The sequence below is a fragment of the Petromyzon marinus genome (assembly GCF_048934315.1).
Source record: "Petromyzon marinus isolate PM22_M1 ecotype Great Lakes invasive population chromosome 67 unlocalized genomic scaffold, UKy_Petmar_22M1.pri1.0 chr67_unloc.3, whole genome shotgun sequence".
Lineage (NCBI taxonomy): Eukaryota > Metazoa > Chordata > Hyperoartia > Petromyzontiformes > Petromyzontidae > Petromyzon > Petromyzon marinus.
Genome location: NW_027422593.1, coordinates 655,632 through 669,809, shown reverse-complemented (window position 1 = coordinate 669,809; position 14,178 = coordinate 655,632). Strand labels below are relative to the sequence as shown.

The window sequence follows — 14,178 nt, the reverse complement described above, 5'->3', positions numbered from 1 at the left end:
TCAAGGACAGTGGCAATATTATTATCAGAGTTGTCTTTTTTTGTTTGCATTTTGACTGCTTGTGTTGTGGTTATTGCAAACATGATCCCCTTGTGTAAAGGCGTCAGTTTTTGTGCAAGTTAAAAGGGTAAAACCTATTTCCGATGGCTTTAATTTCTCGGTGATTTCGAAAACGTTTTTGTTGGTTTGGACGTGTTTGTTTCTGTTGTAGAAACGGAGTTAGACTGACGGCCTTAATCTAAAGTTGTCTTTGTGGTTGTTGTTGTTGTTGCTGTTTGATTTGCATCCCACTGGGAATTTTTTTGCACGCAGCGTTTTAGTGGTGTACGGTGATTTTTTTTTCAGGAATATTTTTGCTGGGGTTTTTATTTTTTGTCATGGATTTTCTGTTTTGCACAAAGTCACCACACGTGGCCACTTTAAGATTATTTCCTCTTGTTCGTGTTTTTGTTTATTTATTTGTTGTGGTCGCACCCGATTCAAGAGCCGAATGGCTCACGGGGCTATACAAAAATAAATAAAACTGAAACTAAGTAAGGGGCAATTCTAGGATTTGAAGCTTTCGTGACTGCAAGGATCCATACTCTTTGATTCTATTCTGTAAAGCCACACAGCTTAAAGGGACGCGACCTGGGCTTGGCTGTTTTCACTCCAACGCTGTCCTCTGGACAGTCCAGTCCCTTCACCTGATGAAGGCCACTTGTGTTGTGGCCGAAACGTCGTGATTTTTTTTATTTTATTTTTTACCTACGTGGTGACTTTACCGAATAGATCATTCACACAGCTCGTGGTGAGCAGAAGCGATGTCACGTGAGGCCTTCTTTTGCCGGTATCAAAGTATGAAAAATAAGAAATAAAGGCTTTTAACCATACTCTTTGGTTTGGTTCTTTTCGGTAAAAGTCGCGTAGGTATAAGAATATAAAAAAAAAATCACGGCGTTTCGATTGCCACAAAAAGCAATCATCATCAGGTGGGAAAATCAGAGCAAGCTTCGAATCTAGATGAAAGGTTTTACCCTTTCTGGCAAGCAAAACTAGAGGTGTGTTAAAAGATGTTCAAACACCACGTAGATTTCTTTCGCAATAAATCAAGTTACTCAATTAAACACGCAGCCTTCCCCGACCAACATGGCGGCATCAACAGCGCGCCACAACCCCTGGACCCATCAATGCCTCTGCAAACTTTCCCTCACCAACAGAGATGCCACCGCCAGCATCCTTCCCGAACCAAGATGGCCGCGACAATAGCACCACCCACCCCTCTGCCCCATCACTGACTTGCACCCTTCCTTGACCAAGATGGTCGCCGCGTCAGCATTAATCCCTCCGCCCCATCACATCCTTTCGCACGCTTCCCTGACCAAGATGGCCGTCGCGTCAGCATGGATTCCCCCCGCCCCATCACGGCCTCTGCGCCCTTCCCTGATCAAGATGGCCGCGAAAGCAGCACACCATCCCCCCCCCTCGCCCCATCACTTCCTCTGCACATTTCCCGGACCAAGATGGCCACAGCGTCAGCGTGAATCTTACCCCGCCCCATCACAACCTCTGCACCCTTCCCTGACCAAGATGGTCATCGTGTCAGCAAGCCACCCTTCCCTGACCAAGATGGTCATCGCGTCAGCAAGCCACCCTTCCCTGACCAAGATGGTCATCGCGTCAGCAAGCCACCCTTCCCTGACCAAGATGGTCATCGCGTCAGCAAGCCACCCTTCCCTGACCAAGATGGTCATCGCGTCAGCAAGCCACCCTTCCCTGACCAAGATGGTCATCGCGTCAACAAGCCACCCTCCCTGACCAAGATGGTCATCGCGTCAACAATCCACCCTTCCCTGACCAAGATGGTCATCGCGTCAACAATCCACCCTCCCGGACCAAGATGGTCATCGCGTCAGCAAGCCACCCTTCCCTGACCAAGATGGTCATCGCGTCAACAAGCCACCCTCCCTGACCAAGATGGTCATCGCGTCAACAATCCACCCTTCCCTGACCAAGATGGTCATCGCGTCAACAATCCACCCTCCCGGACCAAGATGGTCATCGCGTCAGCAATCCACCCTCCCTGACCAAGATGGTCATCGCGTCAGCAAGCCACCCTTCCCTGACCAAGATGGTCATCGCGTCAACAATCAACCCTCCCGGACCAAGATGGTCATCGCGTCAGCAAGCCACCCTTCCCTGACCAAGATGGTCATCGCGTCAGCAAGCCACCCTTCCCTGACCAAGATGGTCATCGCGTCAGCAAGCCACCCTTCCCTGACCAAGATGGTCATCGCGTTAGCAAGCCACCCTTCCCTGACCAAGATGGTCATCGCGTCAACAATCCACCCTCCCGGACCAAGATGGTCATCGCGTCAGCAATCCACCCTCCCTGACCAAGATGGTCATCGCGTCAGCAAGCCACCCTTCCCTGACGAAGATGGTCATCGCGTCAGCAAGCCACCCTTCCCTGACCAAGATGATCATCGTGTCAGCAAGCCACCCTTCCCTGACCAAGATGGTCATCACGTCAACAATCCACCCTTCCCTGACCAAGATGGTCATCGTGTCAGCAAGCCACCCTTCCCTGACCAAGATGGTCATCACGTCAACAATCCACCCTTCCCTGACCAAGATGGAGGAACACCCCCCCACCTCTGCCTCCCCCCCCTCCCCCCTCGCACTGTAACCACGCGTGCGGGAATTCCCCACGGGACGTTTTAAAAACCACTCCGCGTGTTAACACTAAAATCTCCGTTATACTCCAACCCATCATCCGACAAAAAACAACAACAACAAACAAACAACAAACAATGGAGGCTGCCGTGCGACTGGCGTTTCGCGGTTGCGCGGTGTGGCCCTCCGCCGTCTCCCGTGCCGGCTCGCCGGCTCCCCTCGCCCTCGCCGGGGCCCCGGGCAGGGGCCGCCCGGTAGGGAATCTAGGCGAGGCCGAGGCCCCCCGCCGGTGTTTAGGCCGCAGCCCTCGGCGTGGCTCCACGCGTCCTCGCCGGGATTCGGGGGCCCCGGGAGGGGTACGGGGAGACGGGGACCCCGCGGGGGGGGAGGAGGCGGCGAGGAGGAGGGGGATGAGGAGGAGGAGGATGAGGAGGGAGACGTGGGGAGAATGGACCCTGACGAGGAGATGTACAGGTCGTGACGGGGTGAGGTGAGAGGCAGGGGAATGAGTGGTGGGGGGAGGTGAGAGGTGAGAGGGGTAGGAGGGTGAGTGGTGGGGTGAGGTGAGTGGGGAGGGGTATGGGAGTGAGTGGTGTGGTGAGGTGAGTGGGGAGGAAGGGGAGTGAGTGGTCAGGTGAGTGGTAGGGGAGTGGGGTGAGAGGGGAGAGGTAGGGGAGTGAGTGGTGAGGTGAGTGGTAGGGGAGTGAGTGGTGTGGTGAGGTGAGAGGCAGGAGAGTGAGTGGTGTGGTGAGGTGAGTGGTGAGGGGTGAGGTGAGAGGGGTAGGAGAGTGAGTGGAGGGGTGAGGTGAGAGGTAGGAGGGTGAGTGGGGTGAGAGAGGTGAGTGGGGGAGAGGTAGGGGAGTGAGTGGTGTGGTGAGGTGAGAGGCAGGAGAGTGAGTGGTGTGGTGAGGTGAGTGGTGAGGGGTGAAGTGAGAGGGGTAGGAGAGTGAGTGGAGGGGTGAGGTGAGAGGTAGGAGGGTGCGGGGTGAGAGAGGTGAGTGGGGAGAGGTAGGAGAGTGAGTGGAGGGGTGAGGTGAGACGGGGACCCCGGGGGGGGGGAGGAGGCGGCGAGGAGGATGAGGAGGAGGGAGACGTGGGGAGAATGGACCCTGACGAGGAGATGTACAGGTGCGTGACGGGGTGAGGGGAGAGGTAGGGGAGTGGGGTGAGATGAGAGGGGAGAGGCAGGAGAGTGAGGGAGGGGAGTGAGATGAGAGGGGAGTGTAGTGAGATGAGTGGGGAGTGAGTGAGGTGAGAGTGGAGTGGAGTGAGATGAGAGGGGGGTGGAGTGAGGTGAGTGGAGTGTGATGAGAGGGGAGTGGAGTGAGGTGAGTGGGGAGTGGAGTGAGATGAGAGGGGAGTGGAGTGAGATGAGAGGTGAGTGGAGTGAGATGAGTGGAGTGAGATGAGAGGGGAGTGGAGTGAGGTGAGAGGGGAGTGTAGTGAGTGGAGAGGGGAGTGGAGTGAGATGAGAGGGGAGTGGAGTGTGATGAGAGGGGAGTGGAGTGAGTTGAGAGGGGAGTGGAGTGAGATGAGTGGAGTGTGATGAGAGGGAGTGGAGTGTGATGAGAGGGGAGTGGAGTGAGTTGAGAGGGGAGTGGAGTGAGATGAGAGGGGAGTGGAGTGTGATGAGAGGGGAGTGGAGTGAGTTGAGAGTGGAGTGGAGTGAGATGAGAGGGGAGTGGAGTGAGATGTGAGGGGAGTGGAGTTGAGATGAGAGGGGAGTGGAGTGAGATGAGAGCTGAGAGGTAGGAGGTGCGTGGAGGGGAGTGGAGTGAGATGAGAGGGGAGTGGAGTGAGTTGAGAGGGGAGTGGAGTGAGATGAGAGGGGAGTGGAGTGAGATGAGAGGGGAGTGGAGTGAGATGAGAGGGGAGTGGAGTGAGTTGAGAGGGGAGTGGAGTGAGATGAGAGGGAGTGGAGTGAGATGAGAGGTGAGTGGAGTGAGATGAGTGGAGTGTGATGAGAGGGAGTGGAGTGAGATGAGAGGGGAGAGGCAGGAGAGTGAGTGGAGGGGAGCGCATTACCGGGTTCTAACTCGGCAGCCGCCCTGGTTAATCCAGTGATGTTGTGATTGAGCTGCTCCGGTGCGGTTTGCAGGTTCCTACGGAGTCACCGCAAGGCGGTGAGGGAGCATGGCATGCGGAGACACTTCGGACCCGGGGCCTCCAGAAAGGCGCCTCACCTGGGAGGCCATGGAACACATGAGGTGACGGGTGACACCCTGGGTTCATAGCCGCAGCAACAACAACAACACAACAACAACACCGCCACAGCAACAACACAACAACACCACGCCACAACAACAACAACACCGCCACAACAACAACCATCACCACAACAACAACACAACAACAACAACCATCACCACAACAACAACACCACCACAACAACACTACCGCCACAACACCACCGCCGCAACAACACCACCGCCACTACAACACACCGCCACAACAACAACAACACCACCACAACAACAACAACCATCACCACAACAACACCACCGCTACAACAACACCACCACCACAACAACAACACCACCACAACAACACCACCGCCATAACAACACTACCGCTACAACAACACCACCGCCACTACAACAACACCACCGCCACAACAACACCACCGCCACTACAACAACACCACCGCTACAACAACACCACCGCCACAACAACACCACCGCCACAACAACAACACCACCGCCACAACAACAGCACCGCCACAACAACACCACCGCCACAACGCAACCATCACCGCAACACTACCACCACCACCACACCACCACCACCACACCACCGCCACAACGCAACCATCACCGCAACACCACCACCGCAACACCACCACCGCAACACCACCACCACACAACCGCAACTACCACACTATCACCACCACCACCACAACACCACCGCTACCGCCACCACCACCACAAACACCACCATCGCACCGCCACAACTACCACAATCATCGCAACCACTGTCACCATCATCGCAAAGCCACCGCTGCCGCTATCACCGTCATCACCGCCATCGCCGCCAAAACCACTGTCGCCATCATCAGTAACATCATCAGTATCACTACTACTACAACCACCACCGCCACAATCACGACCATCGTTATCACAGCACCACCACCACCACCTCCACCACGACCCTGCTAACCACAATATCACCACCACCACCACATTGTTACGAACCGCAGCACTGCGAACCCGCACCGCCATCAGCACTTATTTATTTTAGCGGGTAAGGTGCCCACGGAGCCATATATGTCTCTTTAAAAGTTACCCGGCCATCACAAATCAGTGGCCTACCGCTTGGAGCTTCAGAGCAGCTAGCGAAACGCTCTCTAAACGCGTGGTGACGTTGATTCTCTATGTGGAGGGGTTAAAACCGGAGGACACGGAGGAAAATCCACGCAACCACGGATGGGGTGAGAGACACCGCAGACTCTAAATATACAGCAGCAGCAGCAGTAGGCGTAGTCAGGGTCGGGATTGAACCCCACGACCTCCTGTTACACCGGGCGAGGTAGTTAACATCTCCTAGCCACCGTGATGATGATGATGATGAGAGAGAGAGACACGCAGACTCCAAATATACAGCAGCAGGCATCGTCAGGGGTCGGGATCGAACCCACGACCTCCTGCGTACCAGGCGAGGTAGTCAACATCTCATAGCCACCGTGATGATGATGAGAGAGAGAGAGACACGCAGACTCCACATATACAGCAGCAGGCATCGTCAGGGTCGGGATCGAACCCCACGACCTCCTGTACACCGGGCGAGGTAGTCAACATCTCCTGTCAACAACAATAATAATAATCTCGGCACTGCTTGACTGCCCCACCACCATCACCACCACACCACCACCACCACCCTACCAACACTCAACCACCACCCACCACCACCACCACTCCACCACCACCACCCACCACACCACCACCACCCCACCACCACCACCCCACCACCACCACCACCACCCCACCACCACCACCCCACCACACCACCACCATCCTACCACCCCACTACCACCACCACCACCACTCTACCACCCCACTACCACTCCACCACACCACCACCACCTCTACCCAACCACCACCCCACCACCACCACCACACCACCACCACTACCACTCCACCACACCACCACCACCTCTACCCAACCACCACCACTCCACACACCACCACCACCACTCCACCCCACCACCACCACCACCACCACACCACCACCACACCACCACCACCACCACCTCACCACCACCGCCACCACCGCCGCCACCCCTCCCCGGCAGGTTCCTGGCCCAGGAGTGTCCCGGCGAGTGGTCCGTGCCGCGCCTGGCCGTGGGCTTTGGCGTGCCGCGCTCTGTGGTGGTGCGAGTCCTGCGTGGCCGCTTCGCACCGCCAGACGCCCGGCGCGCCAAGCAGGACGCCCGCCGCCGCCGCCGCGGCGGCCGCGGCGGCGGCGCTGGCCAACGTGCCGAGAGAGCGGCGCCTCCTCCCCCCGCCTCTCGCGGCGACGACGCCGACGACGACGGCGATGACGGCGGCGATGACGACGACGATGACGACGACGACGATGATGATGATGATGATGACGATGATGACTCCTCGCCACCGTCACCTCCCTCGCCCGGCCCGGCGCCGCGCCGTTGAGGGGGCCGGCGTCGCCCGCGGGACGGCACGAGCTGCTGGGCGAGCTGCTGGGCGGTGGCGGCGTGGATACGGTGGTGCTGGGCATGGCGGTGGTGGTGGACACGGTGGTGGTGGTGGTGGTGGTGGTGGTCGACACGGTGGTGGTGGTGGTGGTGGTGGTCGACACGGTGGTGGTGGTGGTGGTGGTGGTCGACACGGTGGTGGTGGTGGTGGTGGACACGGTGGTGGTGGTGGTGGTGGTGGTGGTCGACACGGTGGTGGTGGTGGTGGTGGTGGTCGACACGGTGGTGGTGGTGGTGGTGGTGGTCGACACGGTGGTGGTGGTGGTGGTGGACACGGTGGTGGTGGTGGTGGTGGTGGTGGTCGACACGGTGGTGGACACGGTGGTGGTGGTGGTGGTGGTGGCGTTGTGCCGCTAGGCCGGACTGCCCATGTGACTCCTCCTCCGCCATCTGCCTCTCGAGCTGCCGCTGCTGCTGCTGCAGCTGCTGCTGCTGCTTGTGGTGGCTACGGCGTCGGCGTGCCAGTGCGGAGGACGGCGCGGTTGGCAACCTCCTCCTCCTCCCTTCCCCTCCTCTCCTCCTCCTCCTCCTCCCCCTCCACCTCCTCCTCCTCCTCCTCCTCCCCCTCCTCCTCCTCCCCCTCCACCTCCTCCTCCTCCTCCTCCTCCCCCTCCTCCTCCTCCTCCTCCTCCCCCTCCACCTCCTCCTCCCCCTCCTCCTCCTCCCCCTCCTCCTCCTCCACCTCCTCCTCCCCGCCGCCACCGCCCGCAAGCGCCAAAGCACCGCGCCCGCCGCCCATGGCTGCCGGTGACGGTGACGGTGACGTTGACGTTGACGGTGACGGCGACGGCGACGGCGACGGCGACGGTGACGGCGACGGTGACGGTGACGGTGACGGTGACGGTGACGTTGACGGTGACGGTGACGGTGACGGCCGCGGCCGCGCCGAGGCGCCGCCGGGACGGCTGCCGAGCGCCGGGGAGCTGGAGCGGCTCGCCGACGAGCACAGCCGCAGGCCGCTGGCGCCGCCGGAGACGCGGCAAGCCGGACGAGACGTCCTGGACCACCGCGGCAACTTCCTGTACCGGATATGAGCTCCTCGGGGGGGGGGGGGGGATGGGGGGGGGGAGATGGGGGGGGGGGGGATGGGGGGGGAAGTGGGGGGGGGGGGAAGGGGGGGGAGATGGGGTGGGGAGATGGGGGGGGAGATGGGGGGGGGGGGGGAGATGGGGGGGGAGAGATAAGGGGGGGAGAGATAAGGGGGGGAGAGATAAGGGGGGGAGAGATAAGGGGGGAGAGATAAGGGGGGGAGAGATAAGGGGGGGAGAGATAAGGGGGGGAGATAGGTGGGGAATGGGGGAGGGGAGATGGGGGGGGAGATGTGGGAGGGGAGATGTGGGGGGAGATGGGGAGTAGAAGGGGGGACAATGGGGGAGGGGGGTTTGAGGGAGGGGTAGAAGGGGGGAGGGGGGGAAGGCGGCAACTTGATTCGACTTGATTTTCGAAACGTCGGCCTTGATGAAATGTGCTCGCAACTCATTAAACTGTTACACGTGCCAGTTCAGTCCTCCGTGTGTATGGGGGTCTCTATGCATAGTCTATGGGTCTCTGTGTGAGTCTGTGGGTCTCTGTGTGAGTCTCTGGTTCTCTGTGTGAGTCTGTGGGTCTCTGTGTGAGTCTGTGGGTCTGTGTGAGTCTGTGGGTCTCTGTGTGAGTCTGTGGGTCTCTGTGTGGGTCTGTGGGTCTCTGTGTGAGTCTATGGGTCTTTGTGTGAGTCTATGGGTCTGTGTGTGAGTCTATGGGTCTCTGGGTGAGTCTGTGAGTCTCTGTGTGAGTCTGTGGGTCTCTGTGTGGGTCTGTGGGTCTCTGTGTGGGTCTGTGGGTCTCTGTGTGAGTCTGTGGATCTCTGTGTGAGTCTGTGGGTCTCTGTGTGAGTCTCTGGTTCTCTGTGCGAGTCTGTGGGTCTCTGTGTGAGTACTCTCTGGTTATTTCGGTAAAGTCACGTAGTGGGTCAAAATAAAAGTGAAATAAAGTTAATCAAATCGCGACGTTTCCGAGGCAACGCAAGCTTCCGTCATCAAGGTGTAGCTGACACAGCAACATTACTGTAGAGCAGTCGTTCTTAACCTGGGTTCGATCGAACCCCAGGGGTTTGGTGAGTCGATCTCAGGGGTTCGGCAGAGCCCCCGCCACGGAGGTCCGGACACACTTGAATTATTGTGTAAATTTGTGATGACACACACGGCCCGCTTGGCCATCACTGGCTGCAGATGATCATGCTACACTGCTTGGCCAATCAGCGCTGCGGGGAATTTAGTGCGTACTCAGTAGTCAACGTGTGACTGTTGTTGTCGTACGTCGTGTGATTTCTTTAATATTTTATCCATACTAACTATGTCGGGCAAAAGAAGAAAGTGGTCGGACGAATATGTACAACATGGATTCTCATGTATCACGGAACGTGATGGGAGTGAGCATCCTATCTGCATGATTTGCAACGCCAAGTTGAGCAACTCTAGTCTTGCACCGGCAAAACTAAAGGAACACTTCTTGAAGCTGCATGGAGACGGGGAATACAAGAACACAACACTTGCTGAATTCAGGGTGAAGAGAGCCAGATTCGATGAAAGGGCCACTCTGCCTGCTCTTGGATTTGTACCTGTTAACAAACCGATCCTGACAGCATCGTACGAAGTTGCTTACCTGATCGCAAAGCAGGGCAAGCCACACACCATTGGTGAAACACTTGTGAAACCAGCTGCATTAAAGATGGCGAATCTGATACTCGGAACAGCGGCCGAAGGTAAATTATCCCAAATTCCCCTTTCAAATGACACCGTCAGTGACAGAATAGAAGACATGAGTAAAGACATCTTGGCTCAAGTAGTCGCGGATCTGATTTCAAGCCCGGCAAAATTCAGCCTTCAACTCGACGAAACCACAGACGTTTCTGATCTAAGCCAGCTTGCTGTTTTTGTACACTATGTGAAAGACGACATGATAAAAGAAGAGTTTTTATTTTGTAAGCCTCTTACAACAACAACGAAGGCAGCCGATGTGAAGAAGCTTGTGGATGACTTCTTCAGAGACAACAATCTTTCATGGGATATGGTTTCTGCAGTTTGTACGGACGGAGCTCCAGTCATGCTGGGAAGAAAGTCTGGTTTTGGTGCGCTAGTAAAGGCCGATGCACCACACATCATTGTGACGCATTGTATTCTGCACAGGCATGCGTTGGCAACAAAAACCTTACCTCCAAAAATGGCAGAAGTATTAAAAACTGTGGTGGAATGTGTGAACTATGTGCGAAAAAGTGCTCTGAGGCACCGCATCTTCAGTGAGCTGTGTAAAGAAATGGGCTCTGAATTTGAGGTACTTCTGCTCCATTCTAATATTCGGTGGTTATCCCGGGGACAGGTGCTGAATCGTGTTTTTGCCATGCGTGTGGAATTAGCCCTGTTTTTGCAAGAGCACCAACACTGCCATGCAGATTGCTTCAAAAATCCTGAGTTCATTCTCATTTTAGCGTACATGGCTGATATATTCGCAGCTCTCAATCATCTCAATCAGCAGATGCAGGGTGGTGGAGTCAATATCATGGAAGCGGAAGAACACCTGAAGGCTTTTCAAAAAAAGCTACCGTTATGGAAACGACGAACAGAGAACAATAACTTCGCAAACTTCCCGCTTCTGGACGACTGTGCAAGTAAGATCGAAGATGTGTCTGGAATCGGAGATATTTCTGTATCCACGGAACTGAAGCAAACAATTGCCACGCACTTAGATGAGCTTGCAAAGTCTCTCGACGGATATTTCCCTACAAGAGAGTCATATCCAGCATGGGTGAGACAGCCGTTCACGTTTGCTGTTGAAACAGCAGATGTCAATGATGAATTCCTCGACGAAATCATTGAAATTCAGCAGAGCCAGGTTCAACAGCAACTCTTCAGAACAACAACGCTCTCAACGTTTTGGTGTCGACAAATGAACAAGTATCCAGTTATTGCTAAGAAAGCCCTGGATTTTTTTATACCATTTGTTACAACATATCTTTGTGAGCAATCCTTTTCGAGGATGCTGGACATAAAAACGAAGAAAAGGAACAGACTTTGCTGTGAAAATGACATGAGAGTGGCACTTGCCAAGGTGAAGCCACGCATATCTGAACTGATCTCTCAAAGGCAACAGCAGAAGTCACATTGATTTCCAGGTATGTAATTTGTTGTGAGTTTATGCATTGTGTTGGTTTTATTCTTTGAACAAGGTAATGTTCATGCACGGCTCATTTTGTGTACCAGTAAAAAACATATCTATGTCTTGAATTTGAAAAAAATCACATTTTATTTTTCACTAAAGCGGGGTTCGGTGAATGCGCATATGAAACTGGTGGGGTTCGGTACCTCCAACAAGGTTAAGAACCACTGCTGTAGAGAGAGAGCTCTTTGTGGTAAGGGATTATTATATAGGGTAAAGAGGAGGGGGTGGAGGAGCCAGGGGGGACGGATGCAGGGTGGTGGAGGGTCTGCGAGGTAGAGTAGGATACGAGACAGCTTTGCGCGATTGAAACATTGCAAGTTCATAATATCCTCGTGATGGTCGTGTGTGCGGCTGGGAATTAAATACCGGAGATATGGACATGAATATAAACCATGAGGCAGTTCAAGTTTAGCGTGGTTAATAACGCGATCTTTTGATTTAAAGCTTTCGTGACTGCAGGGATTCATATTGATGGGTCTTTCGGTAAAGTCACCACGTTAGAAGGGAAACAAAATGGTAAAAATATAAAACAATAAAATTCTCACGACGTTTCGACTGCAACACAAGCAGCAATCACCATCAGGTGTGAAAACCACAGCAAGAACAATTTAAAGCATGTTTTAAGCTTTAAATCAAAATGCTTCAAATCGCTTTAAACTATTGTCATTGTAGTTGCGTGTTTAATGTGGCGCTGCACTCTGATGTTGTAGGAGAAAACATTTATTAAAATTTTTGATTTAAAGCTTTCGTGACTGCAGGGATTCATATTCTTGGTTCTTTCGGTAAAGTCACCACCACGTGGAAGGGAAACAATAAAATAATAAAAATATAAAACAATAAAATTATTATTCCTGGTTCTTTCGGTAAAGTCACCACCACGTAGAAGGGAAACAATAAAACGATAAAAATATAAAACAATAAAATTCTCACGACGTTTCGACTGCAACACAAGCAGCAATCATCAGGTGTGATGATTGCTCATCATCAGGTATGATGAATGCTTGTGTTGCAGTCGAAACGTCGTGAGGATTTTATTGTTTCCCTTCTACGTGGCTTTGCCGAAACAACCAAGAATATAATAACATCTTTCCAATGATTGCTCAATTTGAATCCATCCTTTCTAGATTTAAAGCTTTCGTGCCTGCAAGGATCCATACTCTTTGGTTCTATTTAGTAAAGTCACGTAGGTAAAAAATAAAACAACAAAAATCACGACGTTTCGGGACCAGGCTGTCTCGAGGACAGCGCTGGTCCCTTCACCTGACGAAGGCTGCTTGTGTTGTGGCCGAAACGTCGTGATTTTTGCTGTTTTATTTTTTTACCTACGTGACTTTACCGAATAGAACCAAAGAGTATGGATCCATCCTCTCGGTTGAAGTTACGTCTATGTTTTTATATCTGGATGGCTTCATGTACAAATCTTTGGTGGTATCCAGACGGCTTGGCAGAGTGCCTTGGTATCGGAGGAAACAATATCATGATAACCCACCGCTTTGTAACAATGATCGGCCACGGAAGAATAATTCGTCCTACCGTGTTTCAAATCAGACTTGCGCTAGCGAATGCGGTCAGAAACATGCCGTTTCGTTTCCCCAATGTAACAATTACCACGAATGCAAGCCCGTTTATAGACACCGGGGTACTGTAAGTCAGGGATGACATCCTTTACGGATGGGATCAGATCACGAATTTTGTGTACTCTATTGAACCGGACCTGGATCTTGTGTTTGTTTTTGAATTTGGGAAATCTTCTTTGGTAACGCCTGCATATGTATGGTAACGTGATGATTTTGATCGGAGTATCAGGTGGTTGTTTCCTACAGACAGAATGTCCCAAAGAGCCATCAGGTCTCCTCTCAAACAGAACACCCAAGAATGGCAGCTATGCCACCCTTCTGCACTTGCGTGGTGAATTTGATGGACGGGTGTATGGAGTTTCGTCCCTTCACCTGATGAAGGCCGCTTGTGTTGTGGCCGAAACGTCGTGAGAATATTATTGTGTTATTTTATCAATTTATTATTTTATTCTCATTCTACGTGGTGACGACTTTACCGAAAGAACCAAAGAAGATGAATCCTTGCAGTCACGAAAGCTTTCAATCGAAATTTGAGTTTAATGTGGCCGAGAAATTGGTTCAATGCTGGTCGGGCCGTGTGGCCGAATGACGAAAGTATCATCCACGTATGAAGCAATTGGCGTGACCCATCGCCGCGCCGGGGTGGGAAAAACCGCGTAGCGACGCGAGGCCCCCTTTGCCTTACCGACGACAAAACTAGCTGCCAATCGATGCGCCTCGTCGAGAGCTACTCGGGGCACTAAGAAGTTTCGCGTGAAGTTGAAACATTAGACCAGTGGTTCTTAACCTGGGTTCGATCGAACCCCAGGGGTTCGGTGAGTCGATCTCAGGGGTTCGGCAGAGCCCCCGCCACGGAGGTCCGGACACACTTGAATTATTGTGTAAATTTGTGATGACACACACGGCCCGCTTGGCCATCACTGGCTGCAGATGATCATGCTACACTGCTTGGCCAATCAGCGCTGCGGGGAATTTAGTGCGTACTCAGTAGTCAACGTGTGACTGTTGTTGTCGTACGTCGTGTGATTTCTTTAATAT

The 14,178-nt window shown here is 53.7% G+C and overlaps 2 protein-coding genes across 3 annotated transcripts in view; both read left to right on the top strand.

Moving 5' to 3' along the window:
• The window catches only part of LOC116956805 (palmdelphin-like), a 30,553-nt gene extending 28,756 nt beyond the window's left edge, over positions 1–1,797 (top strand). The window contains exon 8 of the mRNA XM_076057990.1: positions 1,570–1,797. Within this exon, the coding sequence (XP_075914105.1) occupies positions 1,570–1,797 (228 nt within the window). The remainder of the gene's footprint in view (positions 1–1,569) is intronic.
• Positions 1,798–2,614: 817 nt separating this feature from the next.
• On the top strand, positions 2,615–7,434 carry NGRN (neugrin, neurite outgrowth associated). Of its 2 annotated transcripts, none has more exons than XM_032978521.2 (3): positions 2,615–3,129; positions 4,754–4,862; positions 6,944–7,434. In XM_032978521.2, exons 2-3 carry the CDS (start codon positions 4,789–4,791, stop codon positions 7,302–7,304), a joined length of 435 nt encoding a protein of 144 aa, XP_032834412.2. In that variant the 5' UTR covers positions 2,615–3,129; positions 4,754–4,788; the 3' UTR covers positions 7,305–7,434. The 2 variants fall into 2 exon arrangements, with proteins under 2 accessions (XP_032834412.2, XP_075914112.1); XM_076057997.1 differs by lacking the exon at positions 2,615–3,129 and adding an exon at positions 3,700–3,783 and having other exon boundaries at positions 6,944–7,431.
• The last annotated feature ends 6,744 nt before the right edge of the window (positions 7,435–14,178 follow it).

What these genes read in the sequence shown, in the direction of transcription:
- NGRN (XM_032978521.2), top strand. Translation starts at nt 4,789, where the DNA reads ATGGCATGCGGAGACACTTCGGACCCGGGGCCTCCAGAAAGGCGCCTC. An exon ending in GAGGCCATGGAACACATGAG is followed by an intron (nt 4,863 to 6,943) that starts GTGACGGGTGAC and finishes CCTCCCCGGCAG; the next exon opens with GTTCCTGGCCCAGGAGTGTC.